We start from the raw sequence: 22,518 nt of genomic DNA, 5'->3' as shown, positions 1-22,518 counted from the left end.
TATGAAATCGGAGTCGAGTGTGTGCAGGGCAAGCCCAGGTCCGGTTCGACCGTTCAGAGTTTTGTTTCTAGGTATGCAATTACCTAGTTGGCTTGTGCTGGGCTTGTGCTAACTGGGAGGGATCAGAAATAAAAAGACAACCACACCCCCAACACACTTCTCACGGTTGACCACCCTTTCTTTCCTATCTTTTCTGTTCAGAATAGAATAGGAATTAAAAGCACACGATCATAAAAAAAAACCTGCAGAACAATTTAAGAATACACCTGGAGGGCCTGGCAGTTTTAATTTCTCGAGGTTGGTAAGCAAAATCCGGTTCTTGTTTTTTCCGTGTGGGATATAAATCCAAAACGGCCGAGGACGAGGTCGAGGTCTCGCCACATCCACAACATCTCGACTCCTAGCTTGAGGGAATAATTCCAGCACCACCACCGTCATCATCACCATCGCCACCCATTGACCTACGGGTGTATTTAACCTCGTGAGAACCTTCGACTGACAAGTATTCTCTTTTACAGCTTGAGAAATCACTGGTCTTTCTTGTGAAATTTCGACCTTCTTGCATTCGATATAAGAAAAGGGAAAAAAAAACTTTGACCGCCAAACCGACAGAATACTACTAGTATCAGATTACCTCTAAGATATCAACGACCATCGAGGCAGATATAGCTTCAACTATCTTTCTTTAGCTATCAAATCACAAACCTTTTAACTATCTTTCCCACCGGAACCTTTGTTTCGTCCCAGACAAAGGTCTTCGGCTTCGGGAACGACCGTTCACAATCCCGTCACCAGGCTCTTGCCGCTCCTCCCTCCGTCCTCTCAAACCACCCCCACGAACTCAGTTCAACCGTAACTCTTACCCAAGGCCCGAAAATCGCAATCATAGATCTCAGGTAGACGGTGCGGAGGAGTCATCCCAAAACCCAGCCGACGAGTCCCAATCAAACCCCCTGCCGCATAGCTCCCCCGCTGGTAACCTTCCTCTTCACGAGGAAGGCTTGCGGCGACCGCCTCTTGTCTGTTTCGGCAGAATCGTGTTTCGACCACCCTAGCATTCGTTCAATTGTGAACTCAATTACTTAACTTTTCAACCTTCTTAACATTCTTAAGATCAGGATCAGTTCTTCTTGATCTTCGAGAATCCTTTGGAGACTGTGTGGCTTGGGTGCTATTCTGGCGGTAACTGTATAGGAGTCGACGTCCACAAGAAATCGGCAAAGAAGAGTATTATTATCTCTACAGATTTTTCTTCTTCTTCTTTTTCCTCTTTCTTCTTTCACTACTACATACAACTTTCTTCCATTCAACTGTTTAATCCTTTCTTCTGAAACGGGTAAAACAGTCAATCGTACCATCCAATTCCGAAGTCGATAATAATCAACCGACACTAGTTATGGTATTCGTCGAAATCGAGTCTGCGGCTCCTCTCATTCTCTCTTCCTCAACTACCTCTTCATCTATCAAGCAGATGCCTGGTACCGCTTTTGTCGCTCCAGTAGCTGCAGGTCACTCATACTATGATGGATCTGAAAAAGCTACTTCAAAGGCATTGATCAGCAATGCTCTAGCCCGCCGCATTAGCAGCATCAATATTGATAACTGTGAAGCTGGTGGGGAGGATGCCTTTTTCGTTGCTGATCTTGGAGAGGTCTACCGCCAACACCTCAGGTGGAAATTGAATCTTCCTCGCATTGAGCCATTCTATGGTAAGAACTCTTTATATCAAATATGGTTGAAGGTATGCAAATAACTAATTCGCTATCAATTTGAACAGCCGTGAAATGCAACCCTGACCCTCAGGTCCTCCGTCTCCTTGCCAATCTTGGCTGTGGATTTGATTGTGCTTCCAAGAAGGAGATCGAGTCCGTTCTTTCAATGGATATCTCGCCATCCCGCATAATCTATGCGCACCCTTGCAAGACAGCATCTTTCATTCGTTATGCTGCTTCCGAAGGTGTTGAGCACATGACCTTTGACAATGCCGAGGAATTGTATAAGTGTCAGCGCTACTTTCCTTCCGCTCGCCTTCTCCTCCGTATTGCCACCGATGACTCTAAGGCTCTCTGCCGTCTCAGTGTCAAATATGGTGCCCCACTTGACTCCACCGCCTCTCTCCTTGCCCTCGCCAAGGACCTAGGCCTTAACGTCGTCGGAGTCAGCTTCCATGTTGGCTCTGGAACCTATGATCCAACTGCCTATATCAGTGCTGTCGAAGACGCTCGTCATGTGTTCGACGAAGGCGCTGATCTCGGATTCGATATGAAGCTCTTGGATGTTGGTGGCGGATACGGCCACAAAAACTTCGAAGCTATTGCTTCTGTCCTCGGACCAGCCGTCGACCAATATTTCCCCAGCAATGTCAGGGTTATTGCTGAGCCAGGAAGGTACTATGTCGCCTCGGCGTTCACAGTCGCCGCACATGTCATCGCTCGTCGTACCGTTGTTGACCCTCTTACCGGCGAGAGTTCTTTCATGTTGTATTTGAACGATGGAGTATACGGAAACTTCTCCGGTGTGATGTTTGATCACCAAACACCTATTCCAAAGGTTTTGACCAATCGTGATGGGTTTTGGTATGGAAAGAAGAGGGAGGATGGAGAAAGAGTCGTGAAATATTCGATTTGGGGACCGACCTGTGATGGGTTGGATTGTATCTCTTCCGAGAGTTACCTGCCCGAAGTCGTTGAAGTCGGAGATTGGTTGTATTTCTCAGAGATGGGAGGTAAGTTTCTAGAACACCATGAAAATTCGGAAGTTTATTTCAAGATTGATACTAATGGTTTTTGATGGTGTAGCTTATTCCAAGTGCTCAGCGACAAAGTTCAACGGCTTCTCTGACGACCATGAAATTATCTACGTCTCCAGCGAGCCAGGAGCGGCGGCCCTTCTTCAAGGATAGATCTATACTTCATATAGGAGTAAATCTTAGAATCTCTAACAGAAAAACCTATCATACAAGCTTGACGATCCGACCCTTCATGTTGGATTTGTTATCATCAAAAGTCATTTCTTGTTCTATAAGTGTCTATTTTGCTTCGAGAGTTGATTTATAGATTGGGGAGGCCGTCTGAAAGAGGAGTTGGTACATATCAGGCGTTATGGCCGGGTAGAATCGTTCAAAATATTGAAAGAAAAATTCCAACTACTGTCGCTCCTTCATCACCACGTTCATGACAAAATCACTAGAAGATTTACGTAGAATAGTTGCAACCAAGTGACCTAATGAGCTTTCTCAAGCGAAAATCTGAACTGGTTTATGTTATATGTCTGTTGATTGGGTATTCCGTACTATAATATATCACCGTCCCATAACATATAAATCAACCCTATCCCCCGCCATCTCAAACACCACACTCTCCTTCTTCTCAATTCCCTTCTCTCCAGCCATCTCAAAGAACATCTCCTCAGAATCATGCCGTACCTTATGCGCCAATAATATCACCACCCCGGGCGATAATCCACACAACTCATCAAGTACCCCCACCAGATACGGAATACTAGCGGTATTATACGTACAATCTGCGACCAAGATCAAATCATATGTTGAAGAAGCGCACCACTCCGGTAAAGAAGAAGCCCAATCGAGTGGACAGTATGATATATTGTTACTGTTCTCGTTGGAGTTACTAGTAAGGTTTTTGGATGTTATCTCCGTTGTTATGGGTAGGTCTGTTACGGTTACTTTTGTAGAAGGTAGGAGGGTGTGTAGGACTATTCCGGCTAAACCGCAGCCGGCACCGAGTTCTAGGACATTTAAGGAGGGGTTCGATAGGAGTGGGGTGAGGGATGGTAGTTGTCCTGTGGGTGGTGTGGGGAGGGTGGAGAGGTAAGAGGTCATGGCTAGACCACCGGGCCTGTAGTGAAGTGTTAGAGCGTATACTACATAAATATATATTCTGCTTCTGGGCGGAGGGATATGTATATACCATATATGCCTGGCAATATCTTCTCTAGTTTCTTCCCATATCCTCACCATCTTCCCAGCAGACAATTGAAGTTTTCGCTCGACGAACGCCTCTGCTTTACTCCCGTTTTGAAGAATGTTGAAGGGCGTACTCCATGCCGATAGTATTCGTGATTCCGAAGGACCGGCGAATAATGTTCGCATATCATCCGCCCGGTTTTCGGTCGCAGAGATACAGACTATCCCATCTGTAGCCGTATCCTTTGAGGCTGTGAATGTGAATTGGATTGGTATATTTCTTAATCCCGGTGTCCAAGTCACGGTTTTTGACGCAAGTAATTGGCGGGATTGGGTATCCGCGCGAAGAGTAGCTCGGAGGGTAGCATTTCCATTGTAGAATGCTTCGGAGAGGTCGGTGGAGATGGTGATTAGTGTGGAAACAGTGATGATGTTGGAGGAGGGTTTGGAGGTGGTGGTGGGGACTTTGAGGAAGCGGATGAAGTGCATTTTTAGGTAAGACAGCTTTTTCGAGGTGACTGAATTGGTGTTGAATCAATCAAATCATCAACTCTCGCTCTCCCTCCCAAACAAACATCTCGAAACTCTTTAACCATCCCACCAACTACTTCACTCACACCATCAAATCATCATCATCATCACCACAATGGCGCCCGAAATCGCCTCTCGAATCACGGAGCAGGATCTCCAAGAATGTCTTCAAGCCCTCCAAAACACCCGTGAAATCTGCTTGCAGATAGTATCACAAGACCGCGCTCGCGCCACCACCACCAACTCATCTCAAAAGCCACCATCCCCAGAAGACCGTCTCAAATCTCAAAAGCAACTATTCGCCGCCATATCCCGTCTACGTTCCCTCCACCGGACAGCATACATGACCGTCCGACAAACAAAACAAACAACCTCCGAAGCTCGTCAAGAACAAGATCGATTACACCTTCAATTGCAGAATTTATACTACCAACAACGTCATCTACGCGGTGAAATCGACGCGTGTTTGGATTTTCAGCATACTTATGAGGATATTCCGCTGGTGGATCAGGCGGATTATCTAGCTAGACATCCTGAACATGAGGATATGGATCCACACGAGCTTATGAAGCTGAGGTTAGCGGATGAAAGAGCTGTTCGGGAAGAGTTGGAGACTCAAAGGAAACAGTTGATTACAAAGAAACAGGCTTTGATAGCAGAGAATAAGAAGCGGAAGGAGGATCTGGCGAGTTTGGATGAGCATTTGAAAAAGTTTATTGAGGTACGTATATGGTTGTTTCCGATGGGGTTTTGGATAATACTAATAACTTATATGTTTGTGTCTTACAGAGTTCGAAACCGATCCAAGAGACGTTTAAGAAGGAGTACTAAATCTCTTCACGATATTAATGGCCTTTGTATTATAATTTCCTTGGTTCAACGGCGTTATCCCGAGTACATTAGCGGCGTTCTGGGATTTTCCAGCTATCAAAGCAATACTACTAATCATCTGCTCAACTTTTCCAAAAAAACCCCATCATTTCAAAAAACTACTGATATACGAAATTCAAGCAAGATATTTTTTAAACCACCCAATCACCTCTTCGGCAGCTTCGTCCATCGCTTTTCGATCGTTATCTGAACTCCAATCCCCACGATGCGTAAACCCATGGACCTGATTTTCGAATATCCGAATCTCCTTCTGAACATCGAGTTTCTTCTCCATCACATCGATGATCCCGTCGACGCTGAGGCTTAACATCGATGTTGGACCTTTTGTACCCGCATCTTCGCCTGTGAAGAGAGATACAGCAGTGGTTGGGGATACCGGGACAATCGTGTCCTTCGAGCCGAATGCTACATATATTGGGACCGAAACTGCTTCCCAGTCTCCAGCTGCAGTGAATGAAGGTTGTAGGGCAGCGACGGCGGTGATACCGGTTTCTGGACGTGCTTGGAGGACCGCATGGCGTCCACCCCAGCAGGTTCCTATGATGCCTAATTTGGAGATTGCAGGGTCTTGACGGATGGAGGCTATGAATGCGTCTACTTTGGGCTATAGATGGGGGTTAGTGGTGGTGGTGTTTTTTGTTTGGAAAATTGGGGAATTTCGAACCTTTGAAACGGCTTCACGGTGTTTAATGCCCTTTGGACCCATGGTGGCCATTAGAGTCGCGTGGTTCGTCCTAAAAGGCGACACCCTGGTTAATACCTCGATGGCAAGGTTGGGAAAGGGTCATCATACGCTTTCTCAATAACAGTCATCTTCTCTTGAGCTGATAACTTTGGTTCAGCGGTATTGATGAATTCAGCGGGAAGGCCGTCGCCGTCGAGAATATCGGGCATGAGGACATGGAAACCGCCTTTGGCATATCTATATGATGACTCCAATTAGCCTGGATCCACAACTTCAATATGGGGTCGACAACTTACGTATCAGCTAGCAGCTGGTGATTCAGAAGGTCCACGCCGAACACTATACAAAAACCATGAAATTCAGCAACTGAATTGAAAGGACCCCTTTCTAAATAGACAAAAAGGAAAGCATACTGTCGGTGAGGTAGATCAATGTCTTTGCTTTGGATCCATCTGGTGCCGGGGCGACATATGTTCTGCGACCTCCAATTTCTTCGAATTTACCGTCTGGTGCTCCCTATGACAATTTATTATTAATAATTATTTAAGTCCACGCGATGGATGGATTCTATGAATTAATTACGGTTCGTAGATGTGCGGATGCACTAAAGTCGTTTGAACTTGTAGTCGCTGCTGCGTCTGATGACATGATTTTTATCCTTTGATTGATATCGATTCGCTTTTGAATTAAGGATTAATATGAATATTGATAGGTTCTTAAGGTTAAGAGGAAAGAGTTTGTTTATTTTATAATTTAGCAGAAGTGGTTTGTAGTTTTAATCGATTGAGTGAATGAATTAATGAATCGAATGGTTGGTATTGAAGCTTTTCATGAGGATCGATGGCTATGACCTCATAATGCGCCTTGCCAATTGCAGACCCAAGACATTGATTGTATCTGCATTTGCATTACTCCAAACTTGCGATTTAAAATTCCTTAATGGTTTATCCGAATGCGAATATTGAAGTACCAGTATATACCGTTTTAATAGAATCCACCGAATTGGATATTAGAGGTATCGAGTTAACAGTTTTCTTGAGGTACCTATTATGAAGGTCGCACAGTATTACATAATCAAGACTGGTTTGTAGTTTTAGAAGAGAAAAAATATCGCCAAATTTTCTTTCCCTGTTAAACTCACCAAATAAAAAGAAGAAAAATTCTTGCACCACCAAATCACCACCATGCCACCAATAACATGACCCAAACCCACTACACCATCCTCTCTATCCCACAATCCCTCCCACCAACCCACAAAAACTACCAATCACTTCTCAAAAAGTCCTATCATAGGACGCTTCTCCGATGTCACCCTGACAAGCTTCTAACCGGCACATCATCGATTGCCGGTCAAACCAAGCAAAAGCAAAATGTAGGAGAAGAAGAAGAAGAAGAAGATGGTAACGATGGTGGTGAGATACACACCGTCGACCAAATAAACACAGCCTATAAAACCCTTTCATCACCAACACTTCGACAGGAGTACGATCTATTCCTCCGGTCTTCTGTATCCAATGGTACAAACGGTGGTGCTGGTGGAAGGGGAAGAGGAGGGTACAAAACAGGTCTAGATGTTATAGACCTTGATGATATGGTCTACCATCTTCCCGAGGAGGAGGAAGAGGCGGAAGGATCTCAGGGAGGGAGGTTTACGAAGTCTTGCAGATGTGGGGCGGAAGAAGGGTATGTTCTGACTGAAGAGGATATGGATGATGTTGAGAAGGAAGTACAACAGCAGCAGCAAGGTATTAATAATGGAACCAAGGCACGGTCTATGATCATCGGTTGTTTGGGATGTAGTCTGTGGGTTCAGGTCGATTGGGTGGTCTGTGATAGCGACGATGAAGGTGGGGAGTGATTATATCCTTCTTGCCTACCGCGCTATTCCGTTTGACAAATATAAAGGTTGAAGGACTGTTGAGAATTTTATATTGACGAGTTAATAAAATACAAATATGTCTTTGTCCTGCCAGACAGACTATTCAATCACAAGGTTTTTACCAACAATCTTTATATACAACAGTGCAGTGGATATCGATACCTTACATCGATGGTGGTGCCAAAGACATTACCATCTTGAACCATTTACACGCCGCAAGACAGAGCTCCCATTTCGTCTAAATCTTTTATAGATATTGGGTACGCTCCAGATCTTTTTCAGACCCTGCGATTCATCAAAGGGATTGATTAGATTGGATTTTTTGACTTGCAAGATTGAAATTTCTTATACATATATAGCCTTCCGTTTGAGGCTTCTTTCTGCAAAAAATTACACAGGGAGAACGCCATAGAAGAGTCGGCACATTTTTTATATCAGTATTCTTATAATGTTTTTCTCTCCGGCGGTACACAGAATTCCTGCCTTCGATAGTGTTTCTTTAAAACAATTGTCTTGTTTAAAGATATCGATGGTTGGTCTCACCTAAGCTACCGATCATTGATCAATTAATGGTCTCGTTCGTTTATGCCTTTCCCCGCAATTCTAAGGGTGCTTAGATGCGCCGACAAACTATGCCAATCCATTTAAAGTGTGGGTTATCAAAAAAGCTTGTTTAAAGGCTTAAGGCTGCATGTCTCGATATTGAATCAAGTATACTAGTAGCGAAGTTAACTTAGAGCCTGTATGCATGCTATGTAGTATATACCTTTATGTTTACGAGGTTTGGATTCCAGTATTGTGATATCCCCAAGCTAGTTGCCAAGTACCTTAGACCCAAGTTTCTAGTCCGGATCACCAACATACAACAGACAGAGGAATTCGAGACCGCTCCATGGGCGACGAGAACGAATTAGTTGATTATAAGCGATATATTATGCATGTTGAGGAAAAGGAAATTGGATGGTGTTCCAAAGACTTCAGCTGCCAACGTTGTGGCGTTAACATTTTGCATTGAATTGGTTGCCAACTGTAAGGGGCTTTCAGCCGCGCGAGCGCACAGGAATGCGAATGCCCATTTTTATAAAGAGGACTTCCCTTGCGAAATCTTTATTTTATTGTTATTTTTTAAAGGGATTAAGTTTATATTTGCATTTCTGCTAGGGTGCCAGCTTGTATACCCTTATTTTTGTTCTATCGATATATTTTCTTGAGATTCTTCCGTTGAATCTGGTCACTCGTTATATTACAACTGCTATTTTATGATACAAATATCCTACTATATATAATTATATAATCAGATAACTAATATCGACAAGTCATAATGCGCTTCAATATTCTTTCTATCGTTGCACTCCCAGTGTTTCTAGGATGTGTCGATGGGGTCCTCGCCAGCACTCTCTCTTGCAAACCAGCAGCGAAGTCTTGTGCGGCTTCTGCTCGCCAGGCGGCTCCTTGCACGTCTTTGTTTCGTATGTACACCCAGAATCTATCTTTCTGAAATTGCTGAACTTCAAAGAATATCCCTATTAAACTACAAGAACTATCGCTAATTAACGTATTTCGATAACTGCAATAGTCAAGAACAAAGTCAAGCGTCCAACATGCACTGTTATTCCTGCGCCTGTTACAGTGACGAAGAAAGTGACCCCAGCTGCTTCAACCGCGCTCGTCACAATCACTCAGACCGTCTCGACTACACAAACTGAAACTCTCCCCACCACCATTATCCCACAGACTATGGAGATTGTGGAAGTCGAGATCAGAGTTGCTACTGTGACAGTTTACGCTACTGAATTTGATACTACGTAAGAAAAATAGTCAATCGTCGATACATTTCGGAATATTTATATATATGCGCATTCGGCTATTGGATATAAGATACAAACAGACTAACTCCATGAATGTTGTATGCATGATAGTACAGCTATTGTCGAAACCAAAACTATAACTGTCTACCCGATCCAAACTTTCATCTGTAAAAACCGCAAGAGGGACGCCTTGCCTACTGCCGCAGTCGAAATCGATGGCTTGGTAAAGCGCACTCCTCTTCCAAAGTGCTGCGGTAAGTCACATCTACCCCTAAATTTAATTATTATCATGCAACCATACAGGTTGTTCTCTTTTTATACTAATATTATAATGGAACTTGACTAACGGTGTGATTCTAATTCAGGATGCTTCCTCACATCTACCAAAACCGCTGCCCGCCAAACAAAGACAGTCACTACGACACTTCCAAAGGCGACAGTTACAAAGAAAATCACCAAGACTGTCACCGCAACCAGCATCACCACCGCTATCCCGAGTTCATCAACCATAGTCGGAACCACAACTGAAACAATCACAACCACCAGAACGGAGACTGAGACCAAAACCAAAACTATCACCGAAACAGTACCCGCCACACAAACATCATATTACGACGTCTGCGAAACTCCCTATACATATAGCGGTAGAAATGCCTTCGAATACCGCGGTACCTCTGGTATAACAGCACCGGCTGGTACTGATACCCTTAGCAAATGCTGCGGTTTGTGCTTCGGAAGTATGAATTGTGCAAATTTTGTGTTCGATACGATTACGAAGACGTGCGCGATTCATCAGATTACTAATGCGGATGAAGTTCAAACGAATTGCACTTCTCCGAAGTGCAATATTGGTCGTGCTAGTGGAAATTTTTCTGAGAGACCTAACAATGAATTATACGGTATTGGACCTTGCGGCGGTACCGTTGTTAGGTAAAGCGTACCTATAGCTACTTACATGTATGTACACGTAATTTAAATAGGCCTTTTGGAGTGAAGATTAAATATAGATTGGGAGTCGTACATAAGCTTCACGGCTTTTGTCAACAGTTGTTATCAACTGCACCGCAATAGATATTCAGATTTCGACCCGTTGTTTACTTACCATTCTAATTGTAAACACTTCAACCAACACCTTCGTAAAACGTAAATATGTACTGTTTACATGTATACAAAAGCGAGATGTTCTTAAATGTGTTAACGTTAGTGTTGGGGTGAAGCTATAATTCTCTCTTTAAATTTACAAATCCCGATACCATATAATACTCAAGTTTAAATTTGTCCATAAACTTTCCATAGTACTCGCGAGCTCAGGTCGGGGGAAAGAAGCGGAGTCTTTGTAAGGACCATAAAGCCTTTTTGACCCGCAAAAAGCTCAATCTTAATCTTCCCGAGCATCAAACCCATATAATCACACCAATCTTCCCGATCTACGTATACGGTTCCATTGTCTCGACCAAGATACTCGAAGTTTTTCGCCGTCGTTGTTGCATTTTTTGCAGGACAACGCAATTACACGAGCACCTCTTCTACTCAGGATTCACATACGTACGCTACAGAATTTAGTTCGAAAATATGAGGCTTAATGAATCAACAGCCATAATAACGAACAAGCTTGTCTTTGTTCCTTATGAAGTCAGTTACAAATTTACTAAATAAAGAGCCTCAGTCCACAAGCGACTTTTCTAACTTCTTCTCCCCGCTCTTCATTTATAGGCCTCACACGTCCCAACATATTCAGAATGGATGTCCAGCGAGGTAAGATTGTTAAAACCCTCTCAAAAACATCATTCCAAAGTATACATATATGTATTCAGTTTTTAACACATAGTTTTTAACAACTTGTAGGCTCTACGAGAAGCGACAGCTTCAGAACGCCTCTCACTCCCCGAAGAATATGCCATGCAAAAGTCCTGGCGAGAAGACGCCGATAAATTAACTTTTATCTTGTCTAGCCCCTCGAATGGTATTCAATCTTTAAATAACTCTGACGATGCTACAAGAAAGGGATATACAGTCATCGAAGGCATTGACGACGAACCTTCTAATCTTATTGGTGATGTTAATTTATTCCTCTACGAAGATGATGATGGCGACGACGAAGATGAACAAACAGAGGGAGTAGCAAACGAAATAGCCATGGTAGGAGAAATCGAACTCATGGTCGCAAGAGATGAGTATCAAGGGCAAGGGCTTGGAAAAGTAGCGGTGTTGGTGTTTATACTGTATGTTCTACGGCACCAACAGGATATCTTGATGCAAGATATGGCGAGGTATGAAAAGGGAGGGAAGACTTTAAAGCACTTGAGGGTGAAGATTGGGAAGGAGAATATAAGGAGTTTGGGATTATTTCAAAAGTTGGGGTTTAAGAAGACGACAGAAGAGCCGAATTACTTTGGCGAATGGGAGTTGAGGTTGAAGATCCAGCCGTTGAACGAGGTGGAAAACGGTATAGAGGATATTCTTAGAGGCTGCGGAGTCGAGTGGAGAGAGGAAGTAGAGTTTAAAAGGGTGTAAGGCGCTCCAAGGGAGGTCATATCTATTCCCGTATACCTTAGATGATAGAATATTTATACATCCCACGAATTCAGGGATCTAATTGTATCCGCGGGTCTCAGCCAAATGGTTTATCATCCCCATCTCTCCATTTATTCAGCAATGGATATATCACATCTCGTCGTCGACATTATATATGTACAGTCAAGAACAGAATTAGGCTTGGATCCTCCCCCTCTCTCTAGAGGAAAAAAAAAGAACTCCGTCTGGTCATATGGGTGAAAAAGAAAAAGCGTAGGATTCGATGATAGCACACGGAAAAAGAGGAAAAAAAGAGGAAGGGCAAAAGGCCGTCGTTAAAAAGAGGTATATTGAAACACGGAACCAGCAGGAGTTCCAAAAAGGAAATAGAGACTTTATTTCTTTATTTTATTTCGAATTTACTTCTTCTTGGCTGGGACATCAGTGACGGTAAGTCCTGTAAAAGAGGGAGAAAAAATCGTCAGCATTTCGCACTACATCAACGAAACGACAACCATATAAAACATACCAGGTGGCAAGCTCTGCTTTAGCTTCTCAGCCTTCTCAGAATCCTTGAGGGTGAGGGTGTACAAGTGTCTGTGGCATCGGACCTTGAACTTGGTCTGGCTGCCGTTCTTCTTGACTCTGGCGGCTATAATTCGTCCAAAAAATACAAAATTAGTCGTAATTCCTTAAATATATATCGATTACATCGCTTATGGTGTCGCATGAGGATAATATATCGTGATGGATTGGCTTCGTACCCTTAGCGTCCTTGCGGCGAGCAAGTTCGATGAAAAGCTACAAATTTCAGTCAGCATAACGGCCTAACATTATGAATATGATATCGAGAGTAATTGCGAACCTTAATGTCGTTGATAGCACGTGGCATTGTGACGGTATTGTTTGATGTGAGATGTGGGAGGAATTGATGGATACTTCTGATCAATTGATGTCAAAATGCTATACAACTACAAGCAGCAAAATTGTTTGGAGCTGGGATATTGATGCCAAGAAATCTTCAATTTCGAGGAGCTAAGCCTAGTTTGGAGGGGCATAGGGTTACAGCCCTCGCTTCAAAACAACACTTTTTTCTGTGGTCTTGCGATTTGCGATGGTCTCCAGATTACGGGCTACAATTTCGAGGTCACGTTTTTGATGTTATTGAAGATTCTGTCTGATCTCGTGTCTATTCTTGATGGTTATCGTCATTCAGGAGGACGTTATATTATGAAAATCCAGCTGCTTCCCATAAAAACCCATTGGACGAACGCGGAAAAGTGATAAAATATACATGGAGCAAGAGGATATAAAGAAGAGCCCTCGTATCGGAGAGCAAGTAGTAGTAGTAGTAATGGTGGTGGAGGAAAAGTCGTCGATTATGAGAATAGAGGACAGAGGTAAAAAAGGAAAACGGAAACGCCAAAGCAAATTGCACACATTTAGTGCGCTCTCCTCGACTCGGCGATAACTCTGGTGAGTTCGTCGACCTTTCTCTTTGCACGGCCGAATGTTCCGAGCTAGAAGTTCATGTGTTAGCCAATTGTGGACCTCGAAATCGAGATAAATATTTGGACTGTAGACGAACTCTCTTCTTTGCGAGCTTCCTGGCACGCTTGTCCTTGCTGTTCCTGATCAATTCGATAACACGCTTCTCATATGGAGCAAGACTGTTGTAAAATCATTGTTATTAGCCCGTATTCCATAACTTCTGATATCCACCAAAGGCTTCCGGCTGGCTCGTTCGGTTCCAATGCTGGAGATTGACCATCTCCAGTTTTTTCGCCCACTGCCTGCCCAGACCCTTTACCCGCAATTTCATATCCAAGCAGAGATTCGGAATATTCTTACCCAGCAACCTCTCTGACGATGTCCCTGACGAAAAGAGTACGCTTGGAGGCCTTTCCCTTGGTTCGGGAGATTCTGGCCTTGGACTCGTGTGGAGTGACCTTGTGGCCCTTGTTGATGCCGATGGCAAGACCTGCATTCAAAAATAACCCATCAGAACCTGCTCTCTATCTCCCAAATATTAACGAACGATAAATGGTCGGCATACCGGTCTTAGTGGATTCGGACATCGTGGATGATGTATATGAGGTCGGGGGGATTCGGTGTCGGTGATGGTCGGTGGTTGTGTCGTTTAGGTGTCGATGACTGTAGAAAAGCACAAAGCGGCAGCTTAGCAAAAATGAAGAATATTGCAACTTCTTGGCATCGAACCGCAAAAAAATTCAATTCTTTTCTGTGCGTGTTGTGCCCTACGTTCCCAAAGCGGTAATTACTTGGTAGGCAAACATCTCGAGATTTTTCCTCTTGGGAACCTCACTTGCAACACATTCCTATTTCGCATACAACATCCCACTTCAGACCCCGCTAAACCTGAAACTTCTTTCCCACCTGCCATGTCTTCGAAAATCGTGGTTCTTATCTCAGGCTCTGGGAGCAATCTTCAAGCTCTCATTGATGCCGCTTCGACACCTCTTCTTCCGTCGGCTCGGATTGTCCATGTGATCTCTAATCGTAAGGCTGCATATGGCTTGGCCCGTGCCGCCAATGCGACTCCTCCAATTCCAACCTCATATCATGGATATCCACCATACAAGACTTCGCATCCATCCGACCCCCGTGGAGCTTATGACGAAGATTTGGCGAAGTTGATATTGAATCTACCTGAAGACCAGTATCCCGACTTGATCGTGTGCGCTGGATGGATGCATATCTTGTCGCCCAAGTTTCTAGAACCCATAGAGACAGCAGGGATTCCAATAATCAATCTTCATCCTGCTCTACCGGGGGCATTTGATGGCGCTGGAGCAATTGAAAGGGCATGGGAAGCTTTTAACAGGGGTGAAATCGCAGAAACTGGGGTTATGATACATTATGTTATCAAGGAGGTTGATAGAGGAGAGCCCATCGTGGTGAAGAAGGTTGAGTTCAAAACTGGCGAATCAGTAGAAGATCTGACAGCAAGAATACATGATATTGAACATGTTGCGATTGTTGAGGGCACCAAGCTCGCGCTCGAGAAGAAGAGCTCATGAGGTTTTGTTAAAGCCTTGTAGCTGGCCTGGGTAGGAGTCTAGGAGCATGTGTACATAGTTCTTTGTTGGGTGTATGGTGAGAAAGATGAACTGGGCCTTGGGGAAAGAGTTATTTAAAAGCGATCTCTGCGCTGTTTTTATTTCTATGCAGCGACAAATGCAATCATATGATACCCTGAGTCCCATCCTGAGCGCCGGCGCCTTGTAAATGTCGTACTGAAAAATCAATGACTCTTATAAGATTCGAAAAGACAAACGCCGTGCATTGCACACACAAATACCCAAAGAAATGAGATCTCTCGCAATGCTGGGCTGAGGTTTCTTATCACCTCATCATAGGTTAACTAGACAACCTAATAAAAATATGGGCGCCTCATTCTAGTAGGACACTGTAAATTTGGAAGCGAACTTATGTCAATTAGTTCATATTATTGATTACCCTGCGTAAAGAAAGTTGACTATAATTACTAATTCCTAGGTATATGTCAATATACTGCACTATAAGATTCCATCGGTGACCTTGCGTCGAACTAAACGACGGAACATGTCCTAAAATATTTACTTGATAGTTTAGGCTGAGAGAGGAATCTATACTCATCCTGATCTTCTTGCTCAGCCCAAGAACTGACTACATAATTTGACAGGGGTGAACTTATTCAACCATGTACACCGAGTAATGTATATATGCATATATATGGGCAGAAAGACGTCGTAAATTCCCTCTTTGGGGTTAGATTGCACAGAAAATGGGAATTCTTGTGTTATTATTTCCCTTTTTGTACTAATAAGGGGAAATTCAACCAATGATGTTCAGGCAACACCAAAATCTTCAGAATACAACATAAATTTCCTATCGGAGCCTTCCAATGTCGTACTTAGCAATAGCCCAGGATTCAAAACTCGAAGACACTCATCGAATTGAATTAATACAACTTCACCTAGTTTGATTTAAGTGAAGTAGTACGAAGCCTTTAGATGATGTAAATAAAAATTGGCTTACAATAGCTTTCACAGAAGAAGCGTCTGGATTATAAGTGTCGCAAACCCATCTCTAGTTCGTACAATTCTTCTTATAAACTCAACAAGAGAATACGGGCCTTATCCTAATTAGAAATTTATCAGTGAAATCAAACTTAGAGAACGGATTACTTGCTATCTTACTAGGCTTTCTGTTGAAAATGCCAAGCCTCGAGTTTGAACTAACCAAAAATCGTTTTCAAACCCTGGTCTATGTGACAGAAAATTTTTCAAGTCAAGATGCGAGCTCATTCCCAAGTCAGACATGTACGACCACAGAAAGAGGACAACTGCGTATCCCGTTCGCTCTGCGCTACATAAGCCTCTTATCGGCAGCTTAGTATTACCATCGGTGACGGGGTGAGAATCGCTACTGTTGTACATAAAATTATTTTTTTCTCTTTTTTTTTGCATTTCGTGTGGCCATCTGAAATTTCATGATATAAAGTTCGGTGTTGCATATCTTCCGGTGTTTGAAGCGCTGGCGAATCCTAGCAGTTTATTAGTTAAATCATTATCCATATAATAATTAAATAGTTTTTTTTGGGTAATTATGGGATTTTATATAAAAAATTAGTTGATAAATTTTTAAATCATTCTCACTTTAATTAGCGTGAATGTCGAAGCTTTCATCTTAATTTTTCAAGTTTCCACCTTCAATACTTTTCATTTTTTCATTTTTTTGCTCACAGAGTTTCAATGGGCACTTAGAGCTCTATTGAATCACCCCCAACTTAGGCTATAAATTTTCATCACAGCCGAGTCTTAGGTTTGGGAATGAGACCGTCCTAAGTCTACTCTAGCAGTCCCATGCTTCTGTATCGAGAGCGAATTAGTACCTCATTCAAGAAATCAATCATTTTGTTCAAGGGGACGTGCGCCATATCAAAACCACATCCTAAGCAAGAGAATTCGTCTTCTGGGTTCCGCTGAGTGCACCTTAAAATACTGCAATCTTCAGTACACATCTGATCCTCTAGAGTCATATCATACGCACGCTTGCTTCCTCCCAAATCCATACCTATTGGATAATAATACCCCCAAGATTTCAATCTCTCATCGTCCCATACAAGAGCCGTGATATCAAACGGTGGGTATTGGTTCCATGGTGCGACTGTCGTTCTGTATATCCCACCAGGCTGTTTCCAAACTCTCCGGGTATCACCTTTGTAATTTGGTTCCATATACCGCCAAAAATCTGTGATAAGGCTCGGAAATTGGGTTATACTGTTAGGAGGCGTTACTCCTTGTGCGGCGGCTTCGACAGGGTACCAATAGATATCTGAGATAGTTTTCTGGATTTGTTCCTCTGAAGATTCTAGCACTTTTTGCAGTCCATCAAATCCCAACCGAGTGATGAGCATTGAGGCTACTCCATGTTTCTCATCTGTTTATACCATTATAAGTTTTTCGGCTTTCTATCGACTCGACCATAGAAGAAAAGTGCTATATCCAAAAGCGAGAACTTACATAGGCATAGAGCTTCAATGACATCAACAATTGCGTGAAGCTCTTCTAAACTTAGTGTCCTGTTGTAATGTTGCACGTAAGGGTAGATAATTTCTGTACTCGTTACCCTTAGTACATGGCTTAAAATGCCTATATCTGGAGTAACTCGAAGAGACCCATTTTCTTCCCAGAGCGCCCAGTTGTTCATGGCGGTAACTTGTTCAAGGGACCTTAATTCCACATTATAGTTCAGTTCTTTGTATAACCAGAGGGTGTAGTATGCTTCATCTACCCTGGCGTATTCCGACTCGGTGATTGTTTTCATATCTGCGAGTATATCTTCTGGCCTGGCCTCGATTTTGAACTTTTTTCTCCGGTTTTCAAACCGAGTGCGGAAAAAAAGATGACTGAAAAACCGTACCGGTTTACGGACTGACAATAGTTCGGAAAGATGAAGCTGTCGTGATTTCGGCTTTTCGTCTTCTACTGTGGGAAGAGCTTCGATTAACTAGAGGAAATAAGCTATTGTCAATGTATTGGAATTAGACCAGAAGACGAGGATCCCATGCCCAATTAGTTAACGACAGTTAACACATACCTCGACTTCTGTCCTTCTAGATTTGAATCTTCTCATTTTTACAAGCGCTTGACCTGCGACACCAATATCTCTCTCGAGTACTTTCGTGTAAATGGGAGTCCATAGCTGGGTTTGAGAAATATCGAAGAAGATATGACATGTTAGAAGAATCGACCTTAGGGATGCAATTGAATCCAGAGACTCTAAGAAATCTAGCTTGATATCCAATGGCCAATCCAAAATTGATTTACACTCCATCTTTTTGCTGATTATGAGGTCGATGCCGCAGTCTGAACTGGAATCTTGAGTATAGAAACTAGAGTTAATCCATATTGTAGCGATGTCACGATATGAAGGGAGAGACAGCGGCCCACTAGATGTCGATACTAAATCTAATTTCCCTTTGTTGTTTCGATCTACCTCCACCTATATCGAGTCAAGATGATTAATCGTTTCATGGAACAACCCATCAGCATTAGCGATGCAGCGTCCTGAAACGAAATTTGCAACTTCGGCAGACCATCATACACCATTTACTAGAATACATAATTAGATGCATGCCGAAGCGTTTTGATGCGAGACTGTCAATCCATTAATATGATCCACTATATGATACTCAATATTTATTCTTTCAGTTCCAGGGTTGAGATATGTACTGAAGGAATTTAGATTTATAGGATATCTGGATGTCACCTCTGTTTATTTCGTATGAGGATTGGATTTACTATCGGACAATGCACTAGCTAGCACTTCTATGTAAAACACGAGTTTTGATTAGAAATGCAATTGGCTAGAATTTCTTAGGGGATATGTTACGCGGTTTCTAATTAGTCCAAATGATGCTTTTTCGAAGGTGGATAGATATCTACGTACCAAGGATACCGATGTGAAAAGGGCCTTACATTCATGTACATTTTCGAGGCAGGAAAGTGGGGTCCTTGGACACAAGTCCCATGTCCTACCCCGCTAGGTCCCCGGCACATACGTCAGGCCACTGGGATTCTAGAGACCCTCAGCTGAGAGTTATAATTTTATTGAAATTTCACCTCCAAGTTTAGACCGTAACTTCAATTCGGTTGCCTTTTAAATCGATAAAAAAGTATCGGCTACTTCAAATTGTTACATCTACGAAAGTACGATTGCTATTTCACTATTTCTTATATTTAAATCTAAGTTTATATTATATTATAAGAGCAGATATTCGTCCGTAGAATGGCGCCCGGAGCCGTATCTGAGGCTACTACTACTGTGAAGCCATTGGAGAAGTATATTCATCCCCCGGAGACTAAAGAAGATGGTAAGTAGTTTGGGGAGTAGCTTCGAAGGCTCCTGGGTAACTTCAAAGACCTACTAATATTTTCCACCGACAAGTTAAATATGCCGACCTTATCACTCTTGATCTATCGGAGTTCGATAAACCAGGTGGGAAGGAGAAACTAGCAGAACAATTGAAGGAAGCTGCTCATACTGTCGGTAAGAAATTCAAATCAATTATTGGTCTATTCATGAGCATTCTAGTTAATATACCATAACTCCCACGAACTTTCGAAATCGTGAAAATTTAGGATTTTTTTACGTTACCAACTTTGGATTTACTCAAGAACAAATTGATCGCCAATTTGCGATTGCTAAGGCCTTTTTCGCTCTCCCAGAAGATCAAAGGCGTAGTTTCCGAGCGCCTCTCGAGGAAGGTATTTACAATGGATATCGGCCATTGGGTATGATTGAGATCCTACCTGGGCTCCGCGATAACATCGAATTCTACAACATTATGAAATTCCTACCACAATATGACAGAGTCCACCCAGATATAATCCGAGAGCACTATGAGGAAATCGAAAAGTTCCACCGTCACTGTCATGAGAGTATCGCCTACAAATTGTTCCAAATACTGGCCCTCATCCTAGAGATACCCGAGGACGAGCTGAAGAACGGTCACCTCTATGAAGCGGACTGCGATAGCGGTTTACGGTATATGTGCTACCGATCTCGATCGCCCGAGGAGAATGAAAAGTTCAAGAATCTTTATTCTCGAGGGCATACCGACAATGGCACAATCACATTTGTTTTCCAACAGCCCGTCGCTGCATTGCAGGTGAAAAAGTATGAGGACTCCGACTGGGAGTATTGTCGCATCCCACAAGGCACGATGTCGGTCAATATTGCCGACCTTCTAACTATTCTATCGAACGGGTACTTGAAAAGCGGGGTACATCGCGTCATTGTGCCTCCCAAAGACCAGCAGGATCAAAATAGGTTGGGGTTATTGTATTTCGTGCGTCCGAGTGATCGGCTGAAATTAAGGACAGTCGAAAGTCCGCTTTTGAGGAGGCTAGGATACTACAAGGAAGGTATCAATGAAATAGACATCCCGGCATCGGAGTGGACTAGAGCTCGCATTAAAAAGAACTGGAGTCGATCACCGAGTAACCCGAACGAGGGTACGAGCATGGCAGGGTTTAGCGTGAAGCATTTCCATGACTAGGGCCTTGGACTCTCACGAATATTGCATGTAAGGGTACGGATCCGAGCATGTTATTGCCAACCAATATGAAGTGGGATCCCACGCAGTTGAAAAGAGTTCGAACTTCTTGTACAATCATGGAATATATTCATGTTTCAGGAGCTGGCGCAGGGGATTGTAGAGTAAGCTATACTAACGTATATACATTGTTTTATAAGTATGAGTAAGTGAGATCGAAGGACTCCAAGCATCCATTTCTACTTTTAAACATGCAACCAATCGATGTTCAGTTTGTGGTAGGTCTTTCTGGCTACTTTGTCAAGGATCTCCAGGCAGTCCGCCAGAGTCCACAATACAACCCTCTTCGAGACGACAATATCTCACCGCGAACCCCGGGGTTCAAAAGCGTCGTCCAACCTGGCCAAGTAATTTCGATTCTCCTCCATCTTCCAATAGGAGGAGTCGCCGTCGGCGACTGTGTTGATGTTATCTTCTCAGGAGCAGCATCGCGAGATCCCCTCTTCGTTGCGGATGAACATCTTGAAGTTCTAGAATCCGTGGTTAGGCCGTGGTTGCTGGGATGTGATATTTCAAGCTTTCGACGGAATGGCGAAAAGGTGGAGTCCGGTTGGCTGGGCTTACACAAACGATCCAAGTTACACTCCGCTATCCGATACGGCCTCACTCAAGCTCTTCTCGCGGCGACGGCACAAGTGCATGGATGTACAATAGCTGAAGTTATATCCCACGAATGGGGTACCCGAATTTCAAATCGGCCAATTGATATTTTGGCATCATGTCATCGGAATGACACACTACAACTGGACCGAATGATCATGAAGCAGGCTTCGCTCCTTCCACATGCCTCTTTCGTCCACCGCTCGGATGTTGGACTAGATGGCTCCATCCTAGTCGATTATGTACGATTCGTTGCGGGCCGTGTTAGGGCGCGGGGTTGTTCTGGATATTGGCCCCGCCTACACTTTGACGTTTATGGGACGCTAGGGGATCTTTTCCCGCAGCTCGATCGATTAGCTGCATTTCTCGACAAGCTAGCACATGCGGCCCAGCCGTACGATATCCTGATCGAATCTCCTATCATTGCGTCATCAAAAGCGGAGCAAATTCGACGGCTCGCGGAGTTACGGATGTTGTTGTTACGAAATTCGACCCGAGTAAAGACTGTAGCCGATGAATGGTGCAATACATTGGAAGATATCAAAGAATTTGCAGATGCGGGCGCAGTAGACTATGTACAAATCAAGATGCCCGATTTAGGAGGTATCGATAACAGTATCGAGGCTGTGCTCTACTGCGGGGTTAAAGGAACTGGCTGCTGTTTGGGAGGGTCGGCCAATGAGACTGAAATATCAGCCAGAATCACGGCACAAGTTGCATTAGCAACTAATCCGGATTTTTTGTTATCAAAGCCAGGGATTGGAGCCGATGAAGGGTTGACAATTCTCACGAATGAGATGCTGCGGGGTATCGCTTTGACGAAGAGACGACTGAGTAGGATTTAATTTGAATTCATACATGGTGGCAGCATCTTTCAATCAGTGGTGCTGAATTATGTAATTATCGGTATCACAATCGACCGAATTGTATATATGAATTTGCATTTGAGATAGCTATCTAGCAGTACTGGTGAGCGCTCTGTCGACTTTTGGCCAGGAGGACAAAGCCCCACTACAGCTGCGAGTAACTGCGTACAATGTGACATTTTTGAAATAAAAC

The 22,518-nt window shown here is 43.4% G+C and overlaps 13 protein-coding genes across 13 annotated transcripts; 8 read left to right on the top strand and 5 right to left on the bottom strand.

Moving 5' to 3' along the window:
• Window positions 1-1,396: 1,396 nt before the first annotated feature.
• AOL_s00076g205 (uncharacterized protein) lies at window positions 1,397-2,902 on the top strand (the record flags this gene model as incomplete). Its single annotated transcript, XM_011122758.1, has 3 exons — window positions 1,397-1,709; window positions 1,778-2,725; window positions 2,799-2,902. The coding sequence occupies 3 exons, from the start codon at window positions 1,397-1,399 to the stop codon at window positions 2,900-2,902; spliced, it is 1,365 nt and encodes a 454-aa protein (XP_011121060.1).
• Window positions 2,903-3,301: 399 nt separating this feature from the next.
• AOL_s00076g204 (uncharacterized protein) lies at window positions 3,302-4,414 on the bottom strand (the record flags this gene model as incomplete). Its single annotated transcript, XM_011122757.1, has 2 exons — window positions 3,302-3,857; window positions 3,930-4,414. 2 exons carry the CDS (start codon window positions 4,412-4,414, stop codon window positions 3,302-3,304), a joined length of 1,041 nt encoding a protein of 346 aa, XP_011121059.1.
• A 157-nt stretch (window positions 4,415-4,571) lies between these two features.
• AOL_s00076g203 (uncharacterized protein) lies at window positions 4,572-5,287 on the top strand (the record flags this gene model as incomplete). The annotated part of the gene is made up of 2 exons (XM_011122756.1): window positions 4,572-5,177; window positions 5,246-5,287. 2 exons carry the CDS (start codon window positions 4,572-4,574, stop codon window positions 5,285-5,287), a joined length of 648 nt encoding a protein of 215 aa, XP_011121058.1.
• A 175-nt stretch (window positions 5,288-5,462) lies between these two features.
• On the bottom strand, window positions 5,463-6,680 carry AOL_s00076g202 (uncharacterized protein; the record flags this gene model as incomplete). The annotated part of the gene is made up of 6 exons (XM_011122755.1): window positions 5,463-5,951; window positions 6,012-6,081; window positions 6,141-6,269; window positions 6,329-6,371; window positions 6,446-6,548; window positions 6,615-6,680. The coding sequence occupies 6 exons, from the start codon at window positions 6,678-6,680 to the stop codon at window positions 5,463-5,465; spliced, it is 900 nt and encodes a 299-aa protein (XP_011121057.1).
• Window positions 6,681-7,230: 550 nt separating this feature from the next.
• AOL_s00076g201 (uncharacterized protein) lies at window positions 7,231-7,890 on the top strand (the record flags this gene model as incomplete). The annotated part of the gene is made up of 1 exon (XM_011122754.1): window positions 7,231-7,890. One exon carries the CDS (start codon window positions 7,231-7,233, stop codon window positions 7,888-7,890), a length of 660 nt encoding a protein of 219 aa, XP_011121056.1.
• A 1,342-nt stretch (window positions 7,891-9,232) lies between these two features.
• AOL_s00076g200 (uncharacterized protein) lies at window positions 9,233-10,653 on the top strand (the record flags this gene model as incomplete). The annotated part of the gene is made up of 4 exons (XM_011122753.1): window positions 9,233-9,380; window positions 9,488-9,716; window positions 9,831-9,973; window positions 10,085-10,653. 4 exons carry the CDS (start codon window positions 9,233-9,235, stop codon window positions 10,651-10,653), a joined length of 1,089 nt encoding a protein of 362 aa, XP_011121055.1.
• Window positions 10,654-11,291: 638 nt separating this feature from the next.
• Window positions 11,292-12,233, top strand: AOL_s00076g199 (uncharacterized protein; the record flags this gene model as incomplete). Its single annotated transcript, XM_011122752.1, has 3 exons — window positions 11,292-11,351; window positions 11,433-11,474; window positions 11,565-12,233. The coding sequence occupies 3 exons, from the start codon at window positions 11,292-11,294 to the stop codon at window positions 12,231-12,233; spliced, it is 771 nt and encodes a 256-aa protein (XP_011121054.1).
• A 419-nt stretch (window positions 12,234-12,652) lies between these two features.
• Window positions 12,653-13,125, bottom strand: AOL_s00076g198 (uncharacterized protein; the record flags this gene model as incomplete). Its single annotated transcript, XM_011122751.1, has 4 exons — window positions 12,653-12,690; window positions 12,763-12,885; window positions 12,998-13,034; window positions 13,099-13,125. 4 exons carry the CDS (start codon window positions 13,123-13,125, stop codon window positions 12,653-12,655), a joined length of 225 nt encoding a protein of 74 aa, XP_011121053.1.
• Window positions 13,126-13,675: 550 nt separating this feature from the next.
• AOL_s00076g197 (uncharacterized protein) lies at window positions 13,676-14,311 on the bottom strand (the record flags this gene model as incomplete). The annotated part of the gene is made up of 4 exons (XM_011122750.1): window positions 13,676-13,753; window positions 13,822-13,903; window positions 14,085-14,214; window positions 14,290-14,311. 4 exons carry the CDS (start codon window positions 14,309-14,311, stop codon window positions 13,676-13,678), a joined length of 312 nt encoding a protein of 103 aa, XP_011121052.1.
• Window positions 14,312-14,635: 324 nt separating this feature from the next.
• AOL_s00076g196 (uncharacterized protein) lies at window positions 14,636-15,274 on the top strand (the record flags this gene model as incomplete). Its single annotated transcript, XM_011122749.1, has 1 exon — window positions 14,636-15,274. The coding sequence occupies one exon, from the start codon at window positions 14,636-14,638 to the stop codon at window positions 15,272-15,274; it is 639 nt and encodes a 212-aa protein (XP_011121051.1).
• A 1,811-nt stretch (window positions 15,275-17,085) lies between these two features.
• AOL_s00076g195 (uncharacterized protein) lies at window positions 17,086-18,575 on the bottom strand (the record flags this gene model as incomplete). The annotated part of the gene is made up of 3 exons (XM_011122748.1): window positions 17,086-17,678; window positions 17,762-18,248; window positions 18,339-18,575. The coding sequence occupies 3 exons, from the start codon at window positions 18,573-18,575 to the stop codon at window positions 17,086-17,088; spliced, it is 1,317 nt and encodes a 438-aa protein (XP_011121050.1).
• A 954-nt stretch (window positions 18,576-19,529) lies between these two features.
• AOL_s00076g194 (uncharacterized protein) lies at window positions 19,530-20,802 on the top strand (the record flags this gene model as incomplete). The annotated part of the gene is made up of 3 exons (XM_011122747.1): window positions 19,530-19,614; window positions 19,689-19,790; window positions 19,883-20,802. 3 exons carry the CDS (start codon window positions 19,530-19,532, stop codon window positions 20,800-20,802), a joined length of 1,107 nt encoding a protein of 368 aa, XP_011121049.1.
• A 248-nt stretch (window positions 20,803-21,050) lies between these two features.
• Window positions 21,051-22,304, top strand: AOL_s00076g193 (uncharacterized protein; the record flags this gene model as incomplete). The annotated part of the gene is made up of 1 exon (XM_011122746.1): window positions 21,051-22,304. One exon carries the CDS (start codon window positions 21,051-21,053, stop codon window positions 22,302-22,304), a length of 1,254 nt encoding a protein of 417 aa, XP_011121048.1.
• Window positions 22,305-22,518: the final 214 nt, after the last annotated feature.

The sequence above is a fragment of the Orbilia oligospora genome (assembly GCF_000225545.1).
Source record: "Orbilia oligospora ATCC 24927 unplaced genomic scaffold scaffold00076, whole genome shotgun sequence".
Taxonomy (NCBI): Eukaryota; Fungi; Ascomycota; class Orbiliomycetes; order Orbiliales; family Orbiliaceae; genus Orbilia; species Orbilia oligospora.
Note: the sequence above shows the minus strand (reverse complement) of the source record. Positions and strands in the feature narration are given on the sequence as shown.